The following is a 21,259-nucleotide window of genomic DNA, read 5'->3' on the forward strand; positions in this document are numbered from 1 at the left end:
CCTAGCTTACTTGAATTGGTCTTACATCTACAATAGTGTATTAATTTAAAATGTATGTTTGACAACAAGCTATTTCAACAAGCCTCTTGGGCCATATGTCCCTAAACATAAGGCATGCACCATGTCAGATGTATACACACCCAATGAACCTAGCATGAGTGATTTTGCATACCCAACTGGGTTCAGTGGTAAAGATTGCTGCATTTTCATGATACCTTATCAACAAGCAAAAGAGAACCTTGGAAGAAACTGCACAAATTGAATTTCTTCTGCAGATATACAAAAGGTTTTATCAGATTGAATCTGCTATCAGAACATTTTGACAAGGAACAAACATAATATATCTGGTAACCATTTAATTACATTTTGAATGTTTATACATTTTATATAATGTAACTTGGAATTTGAATAAACTAACATGAACTCCCAGTACTTGAACTATTCACAGCAAATTAGGATTTGTAGTATATTAGAAAAAAAATGAATTGGATTTCCTCTTTAGAAACTGAGACCCTACACACGTCAGGAGTAGATGGAAATGATGCTTCTGGTGATGACATGGAACATGTTCTTAACTAGGAGAAATTACAATAAATAATGAGTTAATTGACAACAACAATTGACCATATTCCAAATTATTTCATGAAAATGTGATGTGTACATTCTTGATGTTCATTTGTCAGCAGAAAGAACTTAGTGACATTGAAAACTGCCCCACTATACCTGCAACACTAATGGTGTGGCCTGGCCAGGACAGTGTAAACAACACTGGCAGCCTCCTTTGACTCCTTCTCGCCATCGAGTGGTATGTTTGAAACTTGAATCTGGTCCAGGCTTGGAAAGGAAAGAGGGAGGAACAGAGTTAATATAATTGTGCACCAGATGTTTTGTTGTTTTGTCATGAAGCACTGGTCTTTCAGGAGGAGGAAGAGAGAAGGTTATGTGGGGAAAAAGGATAAAAGTGAGGAGATGAGATACAGTAGGACACAAAAAGAAGTGAAGAGGAAATGTAGTACAGAATTGAGGGGAAATTAAAAAATTAAATGCAACATTTGTTTGTTAAGGCTGAAATCAATGTTGAGAGGTATAGATCAGGAGAGGTATAGATCAGGAGAGGTATCGAAAATAATTTTGATGGGACGTATCATTGCAACACTGAAGACCATCATTAAGAAGTGGGGGGAAGAGAGCACAATCAGAGGCCTCATCACAGAGGCTACCATTTTGAAAGGCTATGTGATCATTAGAAAACCCTTTTGCAATATGTTAGCACAGCTGAAAACAGTTGTGCTGATTAAATCCAGTGGCAAAAGAATATTTGCTCATAGACACAAGAGGCTATTATGACACCGATCAAACGTAGAGCTCTGTGGTGTAGTGGTTAGCGATACAGCCTTTCACTTGGGTGACCTCGGTTCGAATCTCAAGAGGGCAATACTTTCTATTGCCTGGTTTCTTGTTTATTAACTGCAATCGGCTGGATGGAATTGCCTCATGGGCCAGCCCACAAGCGTTAGTTTGTCCACCAATGATTTAGAGCATCAGCAATTGTGCGTTTGATGAAGGCTCAAAATGGCCAGAAACAAAGAGTCTATTTTTGTTTTGAGAAATGAAGGCTATAACATGAGAATTTGCCAAGAAACTGAAAATCTCATACAGCGTAGTGTACTACTCCCTTCACAGAACAGCACAACCTGTCTCTATCCAGAATATAAAGAGGAGAGGGAGGCCCTGGTGCACAACTAAGTGAAAGGACAAATACATTAGTGTCCAGTCTGAGAAACAGATGCCTCACAGGGTCTCATCTGGCAGCTTTATTAAATAGTACCTGCAAAACACCAGTCTCAACATCAACAGTGAAGAGGTGACTCCGGGACGCTATCGAACAGATTATATCAAACAGATAAGAATTTGTTTGGATTCAAGTTTCTTTTTAGCGACAACATTCAAACTGCAGTGCATGTGTGGACGTTGGAGTTCCACCGTGATAAAGGTTAGGAAGAATAATTGGGTTAAAAGAAAGAGTTGTAGAGAGGTCAAGAAAGGGGAAAGCAATAAGAGCAAGGGGGAAGAGAAGAAATGAAAGAGGGAGCGGGGGAAAGCTTAGAATGTGATAAAAGTAAGCAAATGAGAGTTACCTGGGTATTCTGGAGTAATGCACAGTGATGTAGTTGAGGGTGCTGTCTACATCTGTGCAGGGTGAAGCCTCCTTCAGGGGTACAATGGAGGGATGAGCACTCTCATACACATCTTCTGGCTCCTCCTATCAAACACAGAAAATAGATTTCCATGAGAAGAAAGGTTGGTGTTGGTTCAATTTGAGAAAAGAACCCAGACCAAGGGCTTAAAACTGAAGCCAGATCTGTCCCCATTGCAGAAATTATGCTTGTGATTGGTGGGCACAATGCTGAGAGCTGAGTTTGTATGTAAATGGGCTAAATCCTCAGAGAGGACATTTCATCAGGGTTAGTGGTAGTCAATACCCTAAACTCTAACCGTGAATGCCTAAGGTTAGTCTTACCGTAACCATATATTACTATTGAGATAGTTCAGAATGGATGCATGAATGCAATTTCTGCTTTGGGGGCAATCCATTTCCCGAACACAATTCATGAGGGAAAAAGTGTCCCCATTTGAAGGACTCCACACTTTAAGAATGTGGGAATCTATTTCGGGGTGGCTGATAGCTCAGTGATCTACAGCAGTGTTTTTAAACCCTGCTCCTGGGGGCACCTCATTCAGGGTGGTTGCGGTTGGTGGGTGTCCCTTTGGTTGATGCTTGGCAATGTGGGTGGATTGATTTCCTGCCTGTTGGGCCCTGTCCGGGGCCTCCCCCAGATAGGGCCACAGTGTCGCCGGACCCCCCCTGTCTCAGTCCCACGGTCTTATGCTGCTTTATTATTGTGCTGGGGGAGTAGGGTCAGTTCTCCTTCTCCACTAAGTTCTCCTTCTCCACTATAAATCCTTGATGATATGAGGAATTAATTTTCTGAATTTTCCCAGTCTCCTCCTGTTTTGAACTTAGAAGGGTATGAGGTCCTGGCCAACATCTGCAGAGTACCTGGCTTGGGGGCCCCATTGCTGTCCCTGTCCAGAGTCCTCCTTGTTGTGTTGCAGATCGAGACAATGTCTGACGATTTCAGCTGTCACTGTGCTGACACCTCCTCCTCCCCTGTGTTGTCCCTGTCCATCAGGTCATGCTTCCGACCTGGACTAGGTTTAAATAGACTCTAGACTCAACCCAGACGCATTTATTAATTGTAATCTTAATATGTTCATCTGGCACAGCCAGAAGAGGACTGGTCACCCCTCTGAGCCTGGGTCCTCTCTAGGTTTCTTCCTAAATTTTTCCTAGCCACTGAAATGCAACACTACTGTTGTTTGCTCCTTGGAATTTAAGGCCAGGTGTTTTGTAAAAGCACTTTGTGACATCTGCTGATGTAAAAAGGGCTTTATAAATACATTTGATTGAAATTTGATTGGTTGACCTCGCCCTGCGTGTTTTGGATCTCTCCCTGCTCTATCACTCCCAATTCAAATGATCAGCTCATTAGCAAGTCCTTGATGAGCTACATCAGGTATGTTAGGGCAGGGAGAGATCTAAAACATGCAGGGCAGGGGGGCACCCAGGAGCAGAGTTGAAAAACACTGATGTAGAGTATTAGGCCAGAAACTAACAGGTAACTGGTTGATATTCCTGAGCTAACATGGTCAAATAGTATTTCTATAATGTGGTGCCCTTAACCAAAGTACCTAGTTTCTCTTGAAAACAGCGTTTGCAAAAGGTTTAAGATGTAAATGTAGAACATTTCTAATTACCAAGAACTATGTAATGCCATAACCTTTAATATTATACTGTCTCCATCTAGTGGCATAAAAAAGGAGTTGTTGTTTGACCTACCGGAATGTCAGACATCTTCCCAGTCCTCAGCTGAAAGGTCTGCTGGACTGACTCATAGAACAATGTATCAGCTGTCACTGACTGCCTCTGTTATACCACATAAATACAATGTGATCAGAAAATGCTATATTTATCTTTACTTGTCCATGTCATATTTCATCACGATATTCAGGGCTTAATTGATCTCAATGCTTGGAGATGGAAAAACTACAAGGAGAACGAGTCATGTACCTTTTCGTTTTTCTCAGGATATTCCATGTCTACTCTGTGCATGTTTTTGCTGTGAACAGGGCAGACAATCTGTTGATTAATATAATAACACACAAATAATTCAGGTTCCCTGCCCTCCACAGCATTAAATCATAGTATGTTGTGGACGTCACCTGATCATGATGGCCACAGTGAGAGTGATGAGTCCAGCCGACACACCCACTGCTGAGGCCAGAGCGATGACCTTCAGTCTACCTGCCAATTAGAAAGCAACCACTGGTTCAGCCTACATGTGAGTGTATTCTTCATTATAGAGGGAAGTTGAGGCCACATGGGTAACTGGAGTCCAGACTCTCAGTATTTTGATGTTTTGCATGCAAAAAAAAATATATTGATTAGAAATACTGAACTTAGTCTCTTATGGAGTAATTTTCCACCCTCTGTCCTGCCCAGTCCACTGACCTCTGACCTTGACAGTAAGGACAGGTGAGCTGTTGGCGCCGATTCGGTTGCGCGCCTCACAGTAGTACTGGCCGCTCTCCCCGGAGCTGACCTCAGCAAAGGTGTAGCTGGGGCCTGATCGTGTTACCCAGGAGTCAGCCGCATTGATCCTGAACCACGTGTAGTTATCCACCGCTGGGTTGGCTTGGCTGTTGCAGGTAAGAGTCAGAGGACGACCAGCGTCAATCACACTCGAAGGCTGCGCCAAAACTGACGTGTTCTTAGGGGCATCTGGGAGAGGGAGGGGGAAGGAGAAGTCGTAGAGAAAGCAAGGAGGAACACAAACAAGCATATGGTGAGTCTAAGAGAGAAAGCCTAATAGGGTGGACAGATAGGCAGCGGGAAAGGAGGAAGTAGACAAACAGGAAGCCAAACATGATGGAGAAAACAAAATAACTTTTTTCAGTGCTACTGCCTGACAAATGTCTGAAAAGATATACAGCTGTTGAAGTTTGAAGTTCTCGCTCATTGCTCAGCCCATGCATATGCTCCTACATTCAGTGTTGACAACTTTGCAACTTCTACTAGATTTAGCCTGCGTAGTTTGGTTCCCGACTGTTTCTATACAACCATCAATGCTCCCCCTACCTTTGTCTCTGAGCTTGCCAATAGGGTTGTTAGAGCACAGAAACTCAAACAACTTCACATTGTTTGAGTGATGAAAATCCCATTTTTCTTTTAAAGAATTACAACTTGGCTACTCTTTGTGTCTTTTAACCTACCATTTATCCACAGGTTGGGTTAGGGAGTAAGAGAGAAAACCATACTCCATTATCTGCAAAAATATTGTAACCAGATCAATTAAATACTAGACGAGTTATTGTACTGCTTGAAAAGTCTGAGTACTGGGCACACTGCCCAGTGACAGTGGATGGTTGGGCACACTGCCCAGTGACAGTGGATGGTTGAGCACACTGCCCAGTGACAGTGGATGGTTGAGCACACTGCAGACAGGCCATGACATACTATCCAGCCAATCCTGCAACCTCTGCTGGCCGCTGCATAATGGTAGGGCAAATGATTCTGCTAGCTCTGGACCAGAGAAGCAACATGATATCCCTGGTTGATATTGGCAGATGACAACATTGACTTGAAGCCAAAAAATGCAGGTGTAAATCAGTTTATTTCTGTATCGTTTGTTCTGGAATTCATTTGCGATTGGCCCAAATACTAAATTTGCTCACAATTATATTTTCCTGTGAAGTGTGCCTGTGAAGAACACTGCTGATCTCGAATTGCCTTTATTATCAGTGAATATAGTTAGAATTTTGCTCAGATATCAATGTGTCCAAATAGGCAAAAAAGACAACTATCCAGGTGGTGTACTCACTTTTCACATGACTGTACGTGCATATAGGTGCACATGAGTGGAATCTTATTTTTGAGCAGCAGACTCCAAACACCAGTGCACCAACAACTGCAATGCTCTTCCTGAGAGCCTAGAAAGCTCACTGGGAAAGACAGAGAATATCGTCAACTGTAGCCTTTACTTCCTTAAGAATCAGAGAGTAGGGTGGATCAGCCACCAAACCTCGATTAAGCTCTGCTAACATCGCCATCTGATATTACTGGAGAATGATGAGCAGTTAAGCCAATGCGCTCCAGGAGCCTGAAGAGAGTAAAACTCTCTGAGCTGGTCACACGCAAGCATCACCTGTCGATCAGGGAGACCAGGAGAGGTCGCCCAAACAGCCACCGGTGAAATGTATCTGCTAAGCCTATCGTCAATGAGAGGAATATGGAATAATGTCCACTCCATCCGTTCCAGCTGTGAACTGGAAGGGGAAATATCTGGTTTCCCCTAAAACAGACTTTTAATGATAATTAGTACTTTAAGGTACAGAGTGACAAAACAGAGAGCTAGAGAGATGAGATGGAGAGAGAAAGAGGGAAAGAGAGAAGGAAAGAGAGGGAAAGATATAAAGGGAAAGACAGAGACATTGACGAAGACAGTGCTATATCGACTGGTTCCTTCACAGGAAGAGAACGATAGGGTAGGTGTCATTTTGCAGACAGAGGTGAGCCTCCCGTCTACCCTGCAGAACCTGAGAAGCACACTGGGTTTAGGAATACTACTGCTCACCTGCACACACTCCCACAGTTGGCACTCTTGGAATTAGTGCTAAATAACCACTGCATTTTGACAAATTTACAGCAAGCAGTCATGAACTATCATCATATTTCTTATGATTTTTATTTAAAAAAAACTTCACCCCCTCACAGCATCACAGCTAGATGTCATCCATCAGTTGCCCTTGACCACTTCCTGAATGGGTTTGACAACTTGATTTGCAGATTTCCTGACAGTGCCTCACCTCTTATATTTCTGGGCAACTTCCTGTCTTTGATTTATTTCTCTCCAGTCCTTTCCTCTTTTAACCTTTTAAAGACTCCTCCCAGTTACAAGGCAGATGTTCAGTCTCTTCTGTCTTTCCTTCCTTTCTCAGAGCTATGCCTTTCCGGCTTTGCACACTCAGATTTGATTCTACCTGGTAAGCCCAAATTAATAAAGGATCTTTGTCTGCTTTATATGCTCTCACAACTGGTGTTCACAAGGGATGAGTTCTAGGCACTCTCCACTTCACTCAATACACCATCACTTCTCTCAGTCATGTCTTTACATATTCTCTCTAATCACACCTACACAGATGACACTCAATTACTTTTCTACATTCCCCTTCTGAAATCCAGGAGGCAACATGTATTTCTGCATGCCAGGCAGACATCTCTGATTGGATGTCCACCTACCACTTCAAGCTCAACATCGACAAGACGGAGCAGCTCTTCCTCTGGGGGAAGGTATTTCCACTGAAAGACATCACTACAACTGACATCTCCACGGTGTCCCCCTTTGAGTGCAAAGAACATTTGCATGACTATAAACAACCCTGTGCTTGCCCACTGAGAAGCTAAGAAACTGCCATTTGCTACCTTCAGGCTATTATTAAAACCTACATTCCGACCCAAGCTCTTTGTTCTGCTACCTCTGGTCTCTTGGTTGTTCCAGCCCTATTGGAAGCCAGCTCCCGCTTATCCCAGTCAAAGTTATTCTCTGTTCTTCCAATATAATTCTGGAACCAGCTCCTCCTTGAGGTTAGGACAACAGGATATATAACATAATTCCCCAATCTTTTTGCACTGACTTTGCTGATATTACTGATTTGTGTGGTTTTCCAACATAGCTATATTTATAGGCTCTGTGCACAAGCGTATGGACGAACTTCCGCTTTAGCCAGATGTCGTCATATCATTTTCTGGTTTACTTAAGGCGATCACCCGCGTAACCCAACATTTCAGTTTTTAGTAGATGTCTCCAAGACCTGGCTAAAATAAGCATTAGTGATGTCCATCGAATTGTTGATGCCTGGTCCCCTGCTCCAACAAGCAAGTGGAACTAGGGATTCAAACTCTAGGTATCGAGTTATCTGCACAACTACAAGGGTAAGTAGTTTACTGTGGTGTAAGCTAGTTAGCGATGTGTTCCTTTTTAGTGTAGTATTAGGCAGGACAGTAGAATGCATAAAAATTCACCCTAGCCTCAAAAACGGCAAAAGAACACTGGCTGAGCTGGAACGCTAGCGCGTCAAAGTAAGTGAATTGAAACAAACCTTTGTTCAGCCTCTTCTAACCTGAATGAAGCTTAAAATTCTATAGCCTCAAAAAAGCACCAAAACAGGTCTCCTCTTTTATTTTACTACTGCAACCTAATATCACAACGAAACTGAAAAATAACAACTGGCATAGGAAGTTAACATCTGGTCCTATAGGATATTAATTGCGCTTAAACCTGCGTTACGTGGAAGTATATAAAAAAAAAAAGCCTTTTCTGACTATTTCTAGTCTAGCGTTTGAAGTCATTGAATGGCGCAAGCCATATTTTATTAAAAAGAGGACATTCTCCTGATTAAAATGATGCCCCACTTGTACCTTGAAACTTAAATGAGTCACGTACATTATATTTAATTTTATTTTGTCGTACAAAAGCATCACTCATCTTGTTGTTAGTTTAGGTGTTTACTAATGGGGATGAGTATTAGTAAGTAAACCGGAAACTGCAATACTGACTTCTAGACAAAAGCGGAAGTTCGCCACTACGCTGGTGCACAGAGTCTATTGCAATGGGCAAATCAAAGTCACACAGTGTTTTTAAGTAGTGACAAATTTAGTTTGAAGCAAAAAGTATACACACATTATAGGCTTTAAAAAATGAAAATATCTGAATGAATTTGTTTATATAGATTTTACATATAACAAAACCTAGGCATCCCTTATTGTAACCTGGACTTATTGTGCAGGTTTTGATGTATGGTCCGCTGACAGCTGGTAATTCATGACTTCATTACAGATGGGATAGACTGATGAACTGTTGATTTTTTGAGGAACAAGAAATGTGTATTTTTTTTATTATGTTTAATTAATTTTTCATATTTACATTTATAATAAACCCCATCTCCAGGTCCCCCAGGGGATAGATTATACTTTTTCTTGCCTAAAAATAAAGATTGGTATAAGATATCGGCTACATTATTCAGGGTAAATTTCAACAAGATGTTGGAGAATTACTAGAGGGGGTTAAGGTTAGCATTTTTGAATTGTAGAGTTTAATACTGAGATTAAAACTTAATCATATTCAACAATATTTCTGACATGGTTCTGATGAAAATGGAAATGGACAGGACCCAGCACAGCCAGAAGAGGACTGGTCACCCCTCCGAGTCCAGTTTGTCTCTAGGTTTCTTCCTAAATTTTGGCCCCTCTCAGGGAGTTTTTCCTAGCCACTGCGCTTCAACACTGTTGTTGCTTGCTCCTTGGGGTTTCAGGCTGGGTGTTTTGTACAACTGCTGATGTGAAAAGGGCTTCATAAATACATTTGATTTGCTGATTGACAGGACCATTCCTTTAATTTACTACTTAAACCAAAAACTTCTGCTATTATTTTGCTTTACTTACAGAGAACTGCCAAGGTGACTGCAGGGGTGCTCTCATGTCCGTGTTGGTTCCAGGCTGTGCAGAAGTACTGTCCTCCATTCTGTGGGTGGACACTGGGGAAAGAGAGGTTCTGACTTGACCCTTTGGCCCAGGTTTGATCACCAATGTTCTTGTACCAGGCATACCGGTCCACTGGGGGGTTGGCCTTGCTGCTACAGGTCAGGTTGACATAGTCCCCCTCCTTGATGTCTCCTGTTGGGCTGATCAATACTCTGGTGTTCTTTGGAGAATCTGGAAAATAAATACATGATTGTTATGATCTTTGGACTGAGCAGTAAAATAAATTGCCATGGTGCGTGAGAATTGAGTGGTGAATTAACAATGTAAGAGGTAAAACTGTAGAACATTATAAATCTGTAGAATGTGAACTTGAACAGGACTGCAAGCTGGTAATGATGAATTTCTCAGTCCAAGAAAGAATCACTCAGTCCATGTTTTGTGCAAGCTATTATCATTGAGTGTGATAATAACTTTCTTATGGAAGAGTGAGTTTCAAGCTACCTAGTAGTTGCAGTCAAACTTTCAAGGTGGCACTGAGACATGTTGAATGGAGTGTGAAGTGTTTTGTCTGCCTGCCACCATACACCCTGCTTGCTCACCCCCCCCCCCCCCCCCTTAGCAAACAAAGATAACTAGCTACACTTGTAGTGTTAGCAACTAGCAAGCCATGTTTTGACCAAATCACAACATTTCACAACACTGTCTGGAATAAAAAGACCTACAGGATGTAGTCAGATCTAGAGAACTGAGTTTAAAGACAGACCAGCCAAGGTTCAGCATATGGACATGTAGATATAAACATCAACAGCCATGCCCTTACATGTGATATTAAGCAAGACAGGTTTGGACCTCTCTGTGCCCAGTGGGTTGCGCGCTACACAGAAGTACTCTCCCTGATCCATGTGAGACACTTTCTTCAGGTGGAGAACGGGTCTGAAATTGTCCGGGATGCTGCCACTTTCCTTGTCCTTAAACCAGGCATAGCTCTCTACTGCTGGAGCCCCGCTGCTACTGCAAGTAAGAGTTATGGAGCCCCCCTCTGTGACCGCACCTGTCGGACTGACCTCAATCGCTGTGGAATGGGGTGCATCTAAAGAGTTGACAATGGGAGAGACGAAAAGAAGAAAGAATACATACATAGTAACATTAGTAACATTAGTGTCACACCCTGTCACCTCTCTGTTCTCGTCAGAAAAAGGAGTGTGGTAAGATGCTGTCCATCTGTCTTGTTGTCAAATTTTACCCAAAGGGAGGGCTGTCCCCCCACCTTATCCTTCCTGCATAATGTTTACTGTTGCGTTTACCTAAAGAAGCCAATTGCTCCTACTTCCCCCCAAGGGCCACATTCCTAAGGAACAAAAGACTGGCACCCTTCTTGGTCTAGGCAGGCGAACAGATGGTCAAAGTACCTAGTGATGCTCTGATATTATACAAACATGTGTGTCACAATCAAAGTAAAGATTTACATACCAGGCAATAGAAAGACAGATATATCTCAAATGTACCTTAGTTCAAAATTTCTATAACAGTACCCATACGGAAATCTAATAATGGCCATATAGATTAAAAGAATTAACATATTTTTTAAAACACATGATCATATATGGTAATTACATATTAAAATGACCAATTCTTGAGTATGTTGTCCTACATGTTGATCAAACCAAATATGTGTTTACAACATACAGCTCTGGAAATAATTAGGAGCCCACTGCACCTTTTTCTTTCCTTTCCAAAAAAGTTGGAAAGGAAGGTTTTGAGTGAGGAACAGAGGGGTTAAAATTAAGAGACCACTGCAAATTGAATGCTTTTGTTCCTCACTCAAAACTTTTCTATTCAACTTTTTTGGAAAGGAAAGAAAAACGTGCAGTGGCCTTTTAATTTTTTCCAGAGCTGTATATGCTCATATAAGTTACATACATGTATTGCCATATATTAGATTTCCGTATGGGTACCAAAATCTAAAACCTCATATTTTCAAAAAAAGTGTTTTCATCAGTAAACCACGCAAAATGATTACTCACGTCCCAGAGCCACGGTTTGTGGTGGAGACTGGACATTCTGCGGAGGAATTGGACGACAATAGTAGGAACCAGAATGTGAGCTGTCAAAGTTGTAGATTATTAGCCACTTCTCTGGTGACCCTAGGTTGATGCCGTTCCTATAGAGGGCCAGGCTCCTTCCTGCTGCAGCACAGCCTCTGGCCATACAGCCCAGATACACCGTCTCTCCTGGGCCAAACAGGTTGGCTGTCCTCGCTGGCTGGACCTGCACTTGGAGCTCTAGGAGAAACACACAGAGGTTCTTGCATGGTATTCAGCAAATGTACATGTTTCTTCCTATCTGCCTGGATATGACCGTCTGCTAGATGACGTGAAGTGTAAATGTAGCATATTCCCATGTGCTTTGATGTAAGGTGTGGCTTGGAAAAGCAGCTATTATAAGCATAAGACATGGATTTGAATGTGAAAAATGCTAATTATAAGGCACAGCCCAACATGGCAGTTACAGAGATGTAGGCCTAATCAAATAAATAAAATGGAAAAGCTGTTTTTCCAATCGAGGTTTAGGTGACTGACCTGTGACAGAGAGTGAGACAGTGTCCGGTGAGGTCCATCGTCCCTGAGGGTGGTTGGTCTCGAATCTGAAGTAGTACTGTCCAGCATCGCTGAGCTTCACATTGGCAATCTGGATCCCACAGCTCTTATGACTGCCTGTATACTTGGTCCTCTCTCTATAGGACAGGCTAATTAAGCTTGAGTCTGAGTGGTGGGCAAACTCCCTCCTGCCAGAGACCCTAAACCACATCACCCTCTTGACAGTGAGTCCGGATGGGTAGTCAAACCAACAAGGGAGTGTGACAGTGGTCCCAGCCCAGACACAAATCTCTTTCCGGGTGAAGGAAACAGTCCACTTACTACCCACAGAGCCTGGAGGAAAACACAAAAAATACTAGTGAATTTATTTTCTGCACAATAGTTGTCACATCACCAGCATTTGATAGCCTACTGTTACCAGATTTAGAAGCACAACACCACAACTATATGAAATCAATACCAAAGACAATAAAGCAGAATAGACAAGAGGCCAGGCAAGGTGAATGAGAAACAACATTATGGTACAGTGTGAATTTAACATGTTTTGTTGACATCAGCTTCGAAAACATCGTTGTTTCATATTATCACTAAGTTTAAATTGATAGCATCCAAAGATATCTAGTTGGAAACTTTTTTTTCAGGGTTGTAAAAGTTCCTGCACGTTTTGACACCGTTTTGGAAATCGTAAAAAAGTTTAAAGATTTATAGATGCCCTATAGATCAAATGAATTACCCATGCAGCAAAAGCACAACTGTAAGAATAGCCAGAGTAGGCACAGCGCGGGTATGCATTCAATACTCTCAATGACGTTTGACAGAAGTACGGAACAAAAATAATTCCAGTAGCCAAACGAACATTTTTGTTCTACCAAAAGAGTACAGACGTTTCAGTATGCAGGGTAACATGACTGAGCAGTGATGCCTGCTGCTCTACGACCGATCTATAGCCTACCGCATACATAACCTGTGCGCAGTGCAAGGAAGGACACCTGGGTAATTTTAGCACATACTGTACATACAGTACACATAAATGTTTTTTGTTTAACATTTAAAAAAACATAACTTCTGTGATGTGGTTACCTGGTAAAGCGGTGAGGATAACGCTCAATGCAAACGCAACTGCCAGCATGTCTCAGCAGAGTCCTACAATGTAAAATCCAACCAAAGACTGGAAATAGATTAAAACAGATGCAAGTGGACAGAGGGACATTGGAATGAAAGCAACCGTCATTATCCAGAAATGACCAATGGTGGAACGAAAACACCCACCTTGCAAAGTGTTCTTGTCAGCCTCTTTCACAACAGGATTGGGACGTCCGTCAGCAAGAAGGGTAATTGTGTCTTTTATTGAAGAGAACGCATGTTCAGACAGGAGACTCGGAGTCTGAGCCTAGTTCGAATGATATGGACGGGCTTGAGTTTTTTTCCATCACCTATAGCTACGTGATCATATTGTGGAGTCGTGCTCCTGAACACCTCTATATCCAACAACCAAACTTTGCTCCTATATTTGAGGTGAAACTTATACTAGTCCACCTCATATCCCTGATTGATGCGACTAACGTGAACTCAAAAGCTGGTGTTTTAGACAATGCAGTGATCCGCGCAGTAACATGTGACAGTGCAATCCATTTCACCAACGTAAAAACCTTGAAGAAAGCACGTTGATGCCGAAACGTTGCCCGAATAGCAAACATTTTTGGGTTGTGGGAACGTTCCCTTAACGATGTCATTTCTGAACGTTTGGGAACGTCCAGGGAATGTTCTCGGAAGATTACAATTTTGAACTTTCTGGGAACGTTTGTGAATGTTTCCTAAAGTATTCTCACAGATGGTTTTCTTAAAATGTTTAGCTCATGCTTCTAAAGTTACATCATGGTATGGATAAGATATATTCATCATTATATGGATAAGATAGTTCAGATATGGTGGTTAGACACCACCATATCTGAACTTAACCCACCTCTAAAATGAGTGGCAGGGATACAAAAAATTGTTAACTCACCCACCTAATTACACTGAGTGCAACTGATGTTTATATTTAGAACAAAGCATATTTGATTAATCCTTATTATAGCTCCATCTGTTAAAAATAAAACGGTTTCAAATGCATCAAAATTCAGTATCAAATCCAAAGTGGGCACATATATTTCTCGAAGAACAATCAACATTTTATGTTGATGACATTGAGGCCTGATAAGTTCTGTATTACAGCAATAATAAAAACATAAATATGCACATATGAAATACACAAATTATGAAAGGCAATCACAGTGAACAATCAAAATGTATTTTCTAAAACATTTGAATTGCCTTATGGGAAATCAACACTGCATTTGTAATTTCTACGTCAGGAACATTTTCTCATCAGTTTTTAATATCACATCTTAAATCAACCATTGGATCCACCGTATTTTATGAATGTTAAACTCCAGCGTTTCTCTCGTAGAGATGTGAGATCACCAGGTGATGAATGACGTCCGAAGCTTGGTTTGATCCCATGTCTTTTTCGAAGTGGACTACACGTGACTCTCCAATGACTGGCACTGAGGCATTCCTCCATGCCAATTTTTTTACACGCGCTTCTCATATTTTGCACACAAACAATAGCTGATTAGGTAACCCATCCCAATTCCCGTTCGCAAAGCTAACCATTGCACCACGAAGTCTTGTAGGATATAAAGGAAAATGCGTCTTTATAAACATTAAACATGCAATATTTATTGATGACCAGCAGGTGTCACCACTGTGCTGCGAGTTCACTGCCTCGAGACAATGAACAGCCAACATGGAAATCAAAGACAAAGAAGAAACAGGACGCAGAAATAGAACTTCGGAATACCGAAGTGTACACCAAACAGGCCATACTTTTTGGAACCCTCTGCAATGGCTTGACAAATAAGAGAAGAAAATTGCTTGGGGTCAGGTTAGAGCAGTGGTTCCCAACTACGGTCCTCAAGTACCCCCAACAGTACACATTTTCATTGTAGCCCCAGCCAAGCACAGCTGATTCAACCTGTCAAATAATTATCAAGCTCTCATTGAGTTGAACTGGGTGTGCTTGTCCAGGGCTACAACAAAAATGTGTGTTGTTGGGGGTACTCGATGTCCGGAGTTTGCAACCACTAGGTTAGAGCTGTGGTAAATTCTGCCTCATCTGAGTGTATACCAGTTAATGAAATTAAGAAGAAATGGTTTGATTAGAAAAATAATATTATGATCCACAATATTCGTATTTAATTTTATTGAATGGTATTATATTTTTTCTACTTTAGTTGTTAATCTCTATGGTAACCCGTTCCAATATCATTGAGTCCCCCTTCGTCTTAAAATAATTTAGTCCCGGAGTGACAATGCTGCCACCCCTCCCAGTGAAAACACTGGGCGTCCACTGCCTCGGACAGATACAATTCAGTGTAGGCCATAAGGTGAAGCCGGTTTTTGTTTAATCCCGTTCCCATATATGGGGCACAAAATTATTTTCATTGCATTAAAAATATGTATTGGTTTCGAGCGAGAAAATAAAAGTTATCCATGTAGAATCCTGCAGTTCATTTTTTATTAGTGTTTAAAGCATAGACTGTATATATAATGGACGACGCCCTTTCGCTCTTTTCCATTGGTGAAAAATGAAGCCACCAGTGTCCTGATACGACGCTGACATCTTGGACATTCGTCTGCGCAGATAGCGATCTTGGGACCAGTTCTGCGCAGTAGTTATGCGCAGTAGCGAGAAGGAAGTAAAGCCGTAAAGCCGCGAAATCAACGGCCCCACCCCTGTGCCCCGCCCTCAATCTCCCTCGCAGAATGCGCACACCGTAATCAATCGCAAGTCCAAGTACAGTACAACCTTTGCTTGTTAAACCTAGACGATATGTTATAGCCTAACTTACATCATGTTTAACCTTAATTTAGAATAGGCCTAATACAAAAATAATTGGTAACTTCTAGCTAACGATCACCTGCTAGCTATTAACATGGCTATTAACGAGGCTTGTTGTCTTTTAGCTAACGTTAGCTAGCCCATTACATTTATTTACTAATTAAATAGCTTATAAATTTAACTTACCGAAAAAAATTCAAAGATCGATTGGAAATGCCAGATCGGTTAGCACAATGTACTGCAGAACAACCCATTATGTCCGTGTGAAATTATATTAATTATAGAAATTTAGAGATTAAATGTAAAGTTCCAATCTCCTCAGTCCTCCGAAGATTCAGTGGCTCCTCGGCTCAGATAGCTGTCAATCACAGCTGTGAATCACGACGTCACACCACCGTTTTTAGAGCATTAAATAACTAACTAAAAACAAACTTATTTTAATAAAAAACTCTTGAATTTACATTAGCGTGATACAAACTACAGTAAATGACAGAAACCAGCTTCGGAAAAAATATATTTGAAGGGTAATTTAATTGTTTAGTTGGTCTCGCGTCCCATTGAATAACATGGGGAGGGCGGGGTTTATGACCTATACTGGGACCACTCACCAGGGGGCGATCGAGACGTTTTGGCTTCACTTTTCAGGGCTTGTGCGGCACGCTTGGTTTAAAGTCGGCAATTGACCTTATTCACCGCGCCTCCATCTTGAAATCCAAAACGAGGCTAGGGGGTACACTCTAAACCGGAAGTTCATTGACAGAGCGCAGCAGCGGGCGTCTGTCATCATGGCGATACCTGTGTGGACATCAAATCTTTCATGTCTTCCCGAAATAACAGTGGACTACGTCGAAAAATGGGCCAATAAGGACTGCATGATTCCCCGGGCTGTTTTTCTGAAAGGATACAGCAACTGGATTGAGGGATATGTGCACAACGTGGAAGGTAATGCACGGAATATCACTGCTTTTTTTCTGAAATCAACATTAGTTAACGTTATACTTTTAAAGTTAGCTTGTTAGCTAGATAAAACAACAGGACGTGACAACATTACAAGCTGATGCTAAGCATTGTTAAGATATTAACCACACCAGACTGACTGTTATTTTGAGTGTTAACAATAAATTATTTTACCGACAGTCAAGAGGAGCGAGACAGTCAGTGTGAGAACGAAGTCTTTTCGCTCAATGCGAAAAAACGAGGCACCTTACAACATTCAGATATCATGACTGTGGATAAACTGCTCAGTTTGAGGAGTGGTGCCACTGCTAGAACAAATACGCTTGCTAAACATTCAAATGTTCATCTTGATCGTTCATATCAACAGTACATCTTGATCGTTCATATCAACAGTACATCTTTCCCTGCTAGACTAAAAATAACATGTTATGTGCAGTTGATGTGATCTTTAGCTAAAAGTGTATTGGAACCCTCAGTCAAAATAGCTTGTTTCCAAAGTGTCACTACAAAGCAAGGCAGGTTGCTACTGTTGGTAATTAAAATGATTAAATATTAAGTATAAGTTAATTTGTTTACAGGCATGGGTTGCTCAGTTCACATAGCGATGTTACATAGGGTTGGGGAAGGTACTATTCAGGTCTCACAGGTAACAGATGCTAAAAACGAATCAGTAATGTCATCTACTGGGATGCACAAACCCAGTAAAATGGATGTTACTGTGCTTAACATGGTCTAGATTAGCAATGGTTATTATCATAAACAGGCACAGATCACGTCTTGTTTATATTTTGCTGTAAGACATGGCTACCCACGGCAGGACGTTAGCTGACCAGGCTAGTAAAAAGAGCAACAACTTGCTTAACGTTACCCCCGAATCAGCCCTTCGATTGTAATAACTTAAAAAGGACGGGTGTGTGGCTAATCAAGTCATGTCTATTTAGCCGGAAGGTTTAGCTAGCTATCTCCATGACAGTTAATGTACATATGGCAAACGTTAGCATTGTAAACTAATGTTAATATCTTACCTTGAAATGGTAACCGGGATCTCTTCTTATTTTATGAATCCATTCACTCCAAAGTACAGGATCTTTGGGGAAACGATGGAAGGTTTGACCTGTATAGGATTTCTTTCTCTTTGAAGACGTACATTTGGGAACACAACAATGCGGCGGCATTGTAGGTAACGTTATGACAGAAGTCTACAGATGGGCGGGCCAACGTTACTTCCGTACCCCACAGCCTCGTTTTGGTTTAAAGGAAGTGCCGTAGGTGAATAAAGCGAATAGTTCCTTCCTCGCGTAATCACATTTTGATCATGAGTGATGAGGCTACGCGGTCTAATCGTCAAGTGCGTCTCGCTAGACCAGGGGTGTCCAAACCATTCCACAGAGGGCCATGTGTCTGCAAGTTTTTGGTTTTTCCTATTAATTTGTACCCTGTTCACACCTACACAACCAGGTGAGGGTAGAAACGAACCAATTAGTAACCCAATTAGTCAATCAAATACAAGTAGAGAGCAAAAACCTGCAGACACACGGCCCTCTGTGGAATAGTTTGGACAACCCTAGACCAATAGGGTGGCTGCTTTTTTGGACCTACAGTCCAAGATGTCTGCGCCCTTGTTGCCAACATTGAGTAGCGAAGAAGATGAAAATACGGCCAGACCTCCTTCAAAAGTCAGTAAAAATTATTATAAACAATGCTATATGCATCTCACGTCCATAAAGAAAGAAAAAACCAAGGATTTTACACGCACACGGTGGGATACATTCAGAAACAGCGTCAAACGGTGGCTTGCAGGGTGAGAATCAGAGAATAGCAGAAACAAACAAACATTGTCTAGAAATAGAGTTTGAGAATGTTCCCGAAGACACTGGGTTTCACTCCATTTCTGCCAACTTGGGCCAAAGTGTGCTGCATTTATTATTATTTTTTCCTGTGGTTTACACAGTGCCTACTGAAATGTTTGATGAATAAAACATGACAGTTTTGCTAAATTTACTATGTATATGTTTAATTTTGCTTGGTGCCAATCCATGAACTTGAAGTGTATTTCCTACAAATAATAGGTTTTACCCCCTAATAGGTTGCCAGGACGACCAAAACAGAGGCACAGACAGAAAGGGGAACAGACATCCATACACACACAATCACGGGGGATCGTGACAATTCAGCTGCCCATAAGCCTGTTTCCAAAAATGCTGGGAGGCTGTGTAAAATGCAAATATAAAAGGAATGAAATGATGTGTAAATGCTTTATTCCTATTTTTAATTGAAAATAGTATAAAAACAAGATATCAAATGTTAAAACAGAGAACTGTTACGGTTTTTGGAAATATACATGCCCATTTTTGATTTGATGTCAGCAACGTTTAAAAAAAGTTGGGACAGGGGCTTGTTAACCACTGTGTTGCATCACCTCTTTTTTTAACAATACTCTGTAAGCGTTTGGAACTGAGGACACCAATGCTGTAGCTTTGAAGGTGATATGTTTTATTATTCTTGCTTGATACAGGATTTCAGCTGCTCAACAATTCGGGGTCTCCTTTGTCGTATTTTTCATTTCATAAAGCGCCAAATGTTTTCAATAGGTGACAGGTCAGGACTGCAGTCAGGACAGTTTAGCACCTGGACTCTTTTACTACAGAGCCATGCTGTTGTAATACGTGCAGAGTGTGGTTTGGCATTGTCTTGCTGAAATAAGCAAGGACTTCCCTGAAAAAGACTTGATCTGGATGGCAGCATGTGTTTCTCCAAAACATGTATATATTGGTCAGCATTAATGGTGCCTTCACAGATGTGCAAGTCACCCATGCCATGTGCACTAATGCATCCCCGTACCATCATGGATGCTTTTAATCTGTGCACTGATACAAACCTGGATGGTCCCTCTCCTCTTTAGCCTGGAGGATGCGGCATCACAAAAATAATTTAAATGTAGTATATTTACAGACCACAGGACAGTTTTCCACTTTGCCTCAGCCCATAAGCTTGGGCCCAGAGAAGACGGCAGTGTTTCTGGAACTTGTTTATATGTTTTCTTCATTTCATGGTAGAGTTTTAACCATTGTCTGTGAACTCAGCGATGTACTGAGTTCACAGACAATGGTTTTCAAAAGTGTTCCTGAGCCCACGCAGTGATGTCCACTACAGAATCAAGTCTGTTTTTAATGCAGTGCTGCCTGAGGGCCCAGAGATTACGCCCATCCAATACTGTTTTTTGGGCCTTTCTCTTGCGTACAGAGATTTCTCTGGATTCTGTGAATCCTTTAATGCTATTATGTACCATGGATGATATTGAGAAACATTATTCTTTAATTGTTGCACTATTACACAGTGTTCCAACTTTCAACATGATTCAAAATACATTTCAGGTATCAAAATGTATTTCAAAATGTATAAATTCATGACATTTTTGTCCAAATGTATTTCACTGACAAACATTGGTCTCATTACAATATGTATTTTGTGTGGTAAATACATTACCGAATGCATCTTTCACAATGATATTTATTTACTGGATATGACTGGTCACTCCTCTGAGCCTGGTTCCTCTCTATGTTTCTTCCTAAATTTCGGCCTTTAGGGAGTTTTTCCTAGCCATTGAAATTCTACACTGTTGTTCTTTGCTCCTTGGGGTTTCAGGGTGGGTGTTTTTGTAAAAGCACTTTGTGACAACTGCTGATGTAAAAGGGGCTTTATAAATACATTTGATTGATTGATTTACCTTTTGGTCCTGTTATGTTTGATTGACCTTTCTCATAGGCTAGTGTATGTTCTAGTAATGTAAGCAATCATTTCCCATCTAGTTTTCTAACAGGATTAATTTACCTAAAATGGTGGGTTAGAATGGTGGATCATTTGATAACAGACAAAAACGCTACCATTAAGGCTTATTTTATTATTGATTAATTTTGTGTAGACATTCTTTCTATTTAATGATAATTGATATGTACAGAACTATAAAAATGTGTATTTCACCTTGAGGTGTACATGCTTAGTATACTTCATAAAACAATGTTCACAGTCCAAAATGACATTGTTGTAAGGCTTGTTATATTTGACATCACTTCACAGCAGACCAGAATATACAACCACACTTTCAAAATGTTACTGACATATTACTTTTATCTGTTTAAATACATTTTAGCAATACATTTACAAAATGTGTTTAATCTTACAGTCAGCAAGATATTCTTACGTACTGCAGCGACCTTTGTA

General features: G+C 41.1%; 1 protein-coding gene across 3 annotated transcripts; it reads right to left on the reverse strand.

The window, feature by feature from the left end:
* Positions 1 to 376: 376 nt before the first annotated feature.
* On the reverse strand, positions 377 to 14,059 carry si:dkey-33i11.1 (B-cell receptor CD22). 3 transcript variants are annotated; one of them, XM_010885065.3, is made up of 14 exons: positions 13,468 to 14,059; positions 13,279 to 13,341; positions 12,181 to 12,531; positions 11,626 to 11,883; positions 10,422 to 10,691; positions 9,727 to 9,832; positions 9,563 to 9,654; positions 4,574 to 4,843; positions 4,285 to 4,366; positions 4,133 to 4,181; positions 3,902 to 3,988; positions 2,139 to 2,263; positions 724 to 834; positions 378 to 575 (listed from the first exon to the last, which is right to left on the reverse strand). In XM_010885065.3, exons 2-13 carry the CDS (start codon positions 13,325 to 13,327, stop codon positions 732 to 734), a joined length of 1,842 nt encoding a protein of 613 aa, XP_010883367.1. In that variant the 5' UTR covers positions 13,328 to 13,341; positions 13,468 to 14,059; the 3' UTR covers positions 378 to 575; positions 724 to 731. The 3 variants fall into 3 exon arrangements, with proteins under 3 accessions (XP_010883366.1, XP_012994790.1, XP_010883367.1); XM_010885064.3 differs by having other exon boundaries at positions 377 to 575; positions 9,563 to 9,832; XM_013139336.3 differs by having other exon boundaries at positions 377 to 575; positions 9,563 to 9,832; positions 13,279 to 13,366.
* Between the last annotated feature and the right edge of the window lie 7,200 nt (positions 14,060 to 21,259).

The sequence above is a fragment of the Esox lucius genome, chromosome 20, assembly GCF_011004845.1.
Source record: "Esox lucius isolate fEsoLuc1 chromosome 20, fEsoLuc1.pri, whole genome shotgun sequence".
Taxonomy (NCBI): Eukaryota; Metazoa; Chordata; class Actinopteri; order Esociformes; family Esocidae; genus Esox; species Esox lucius.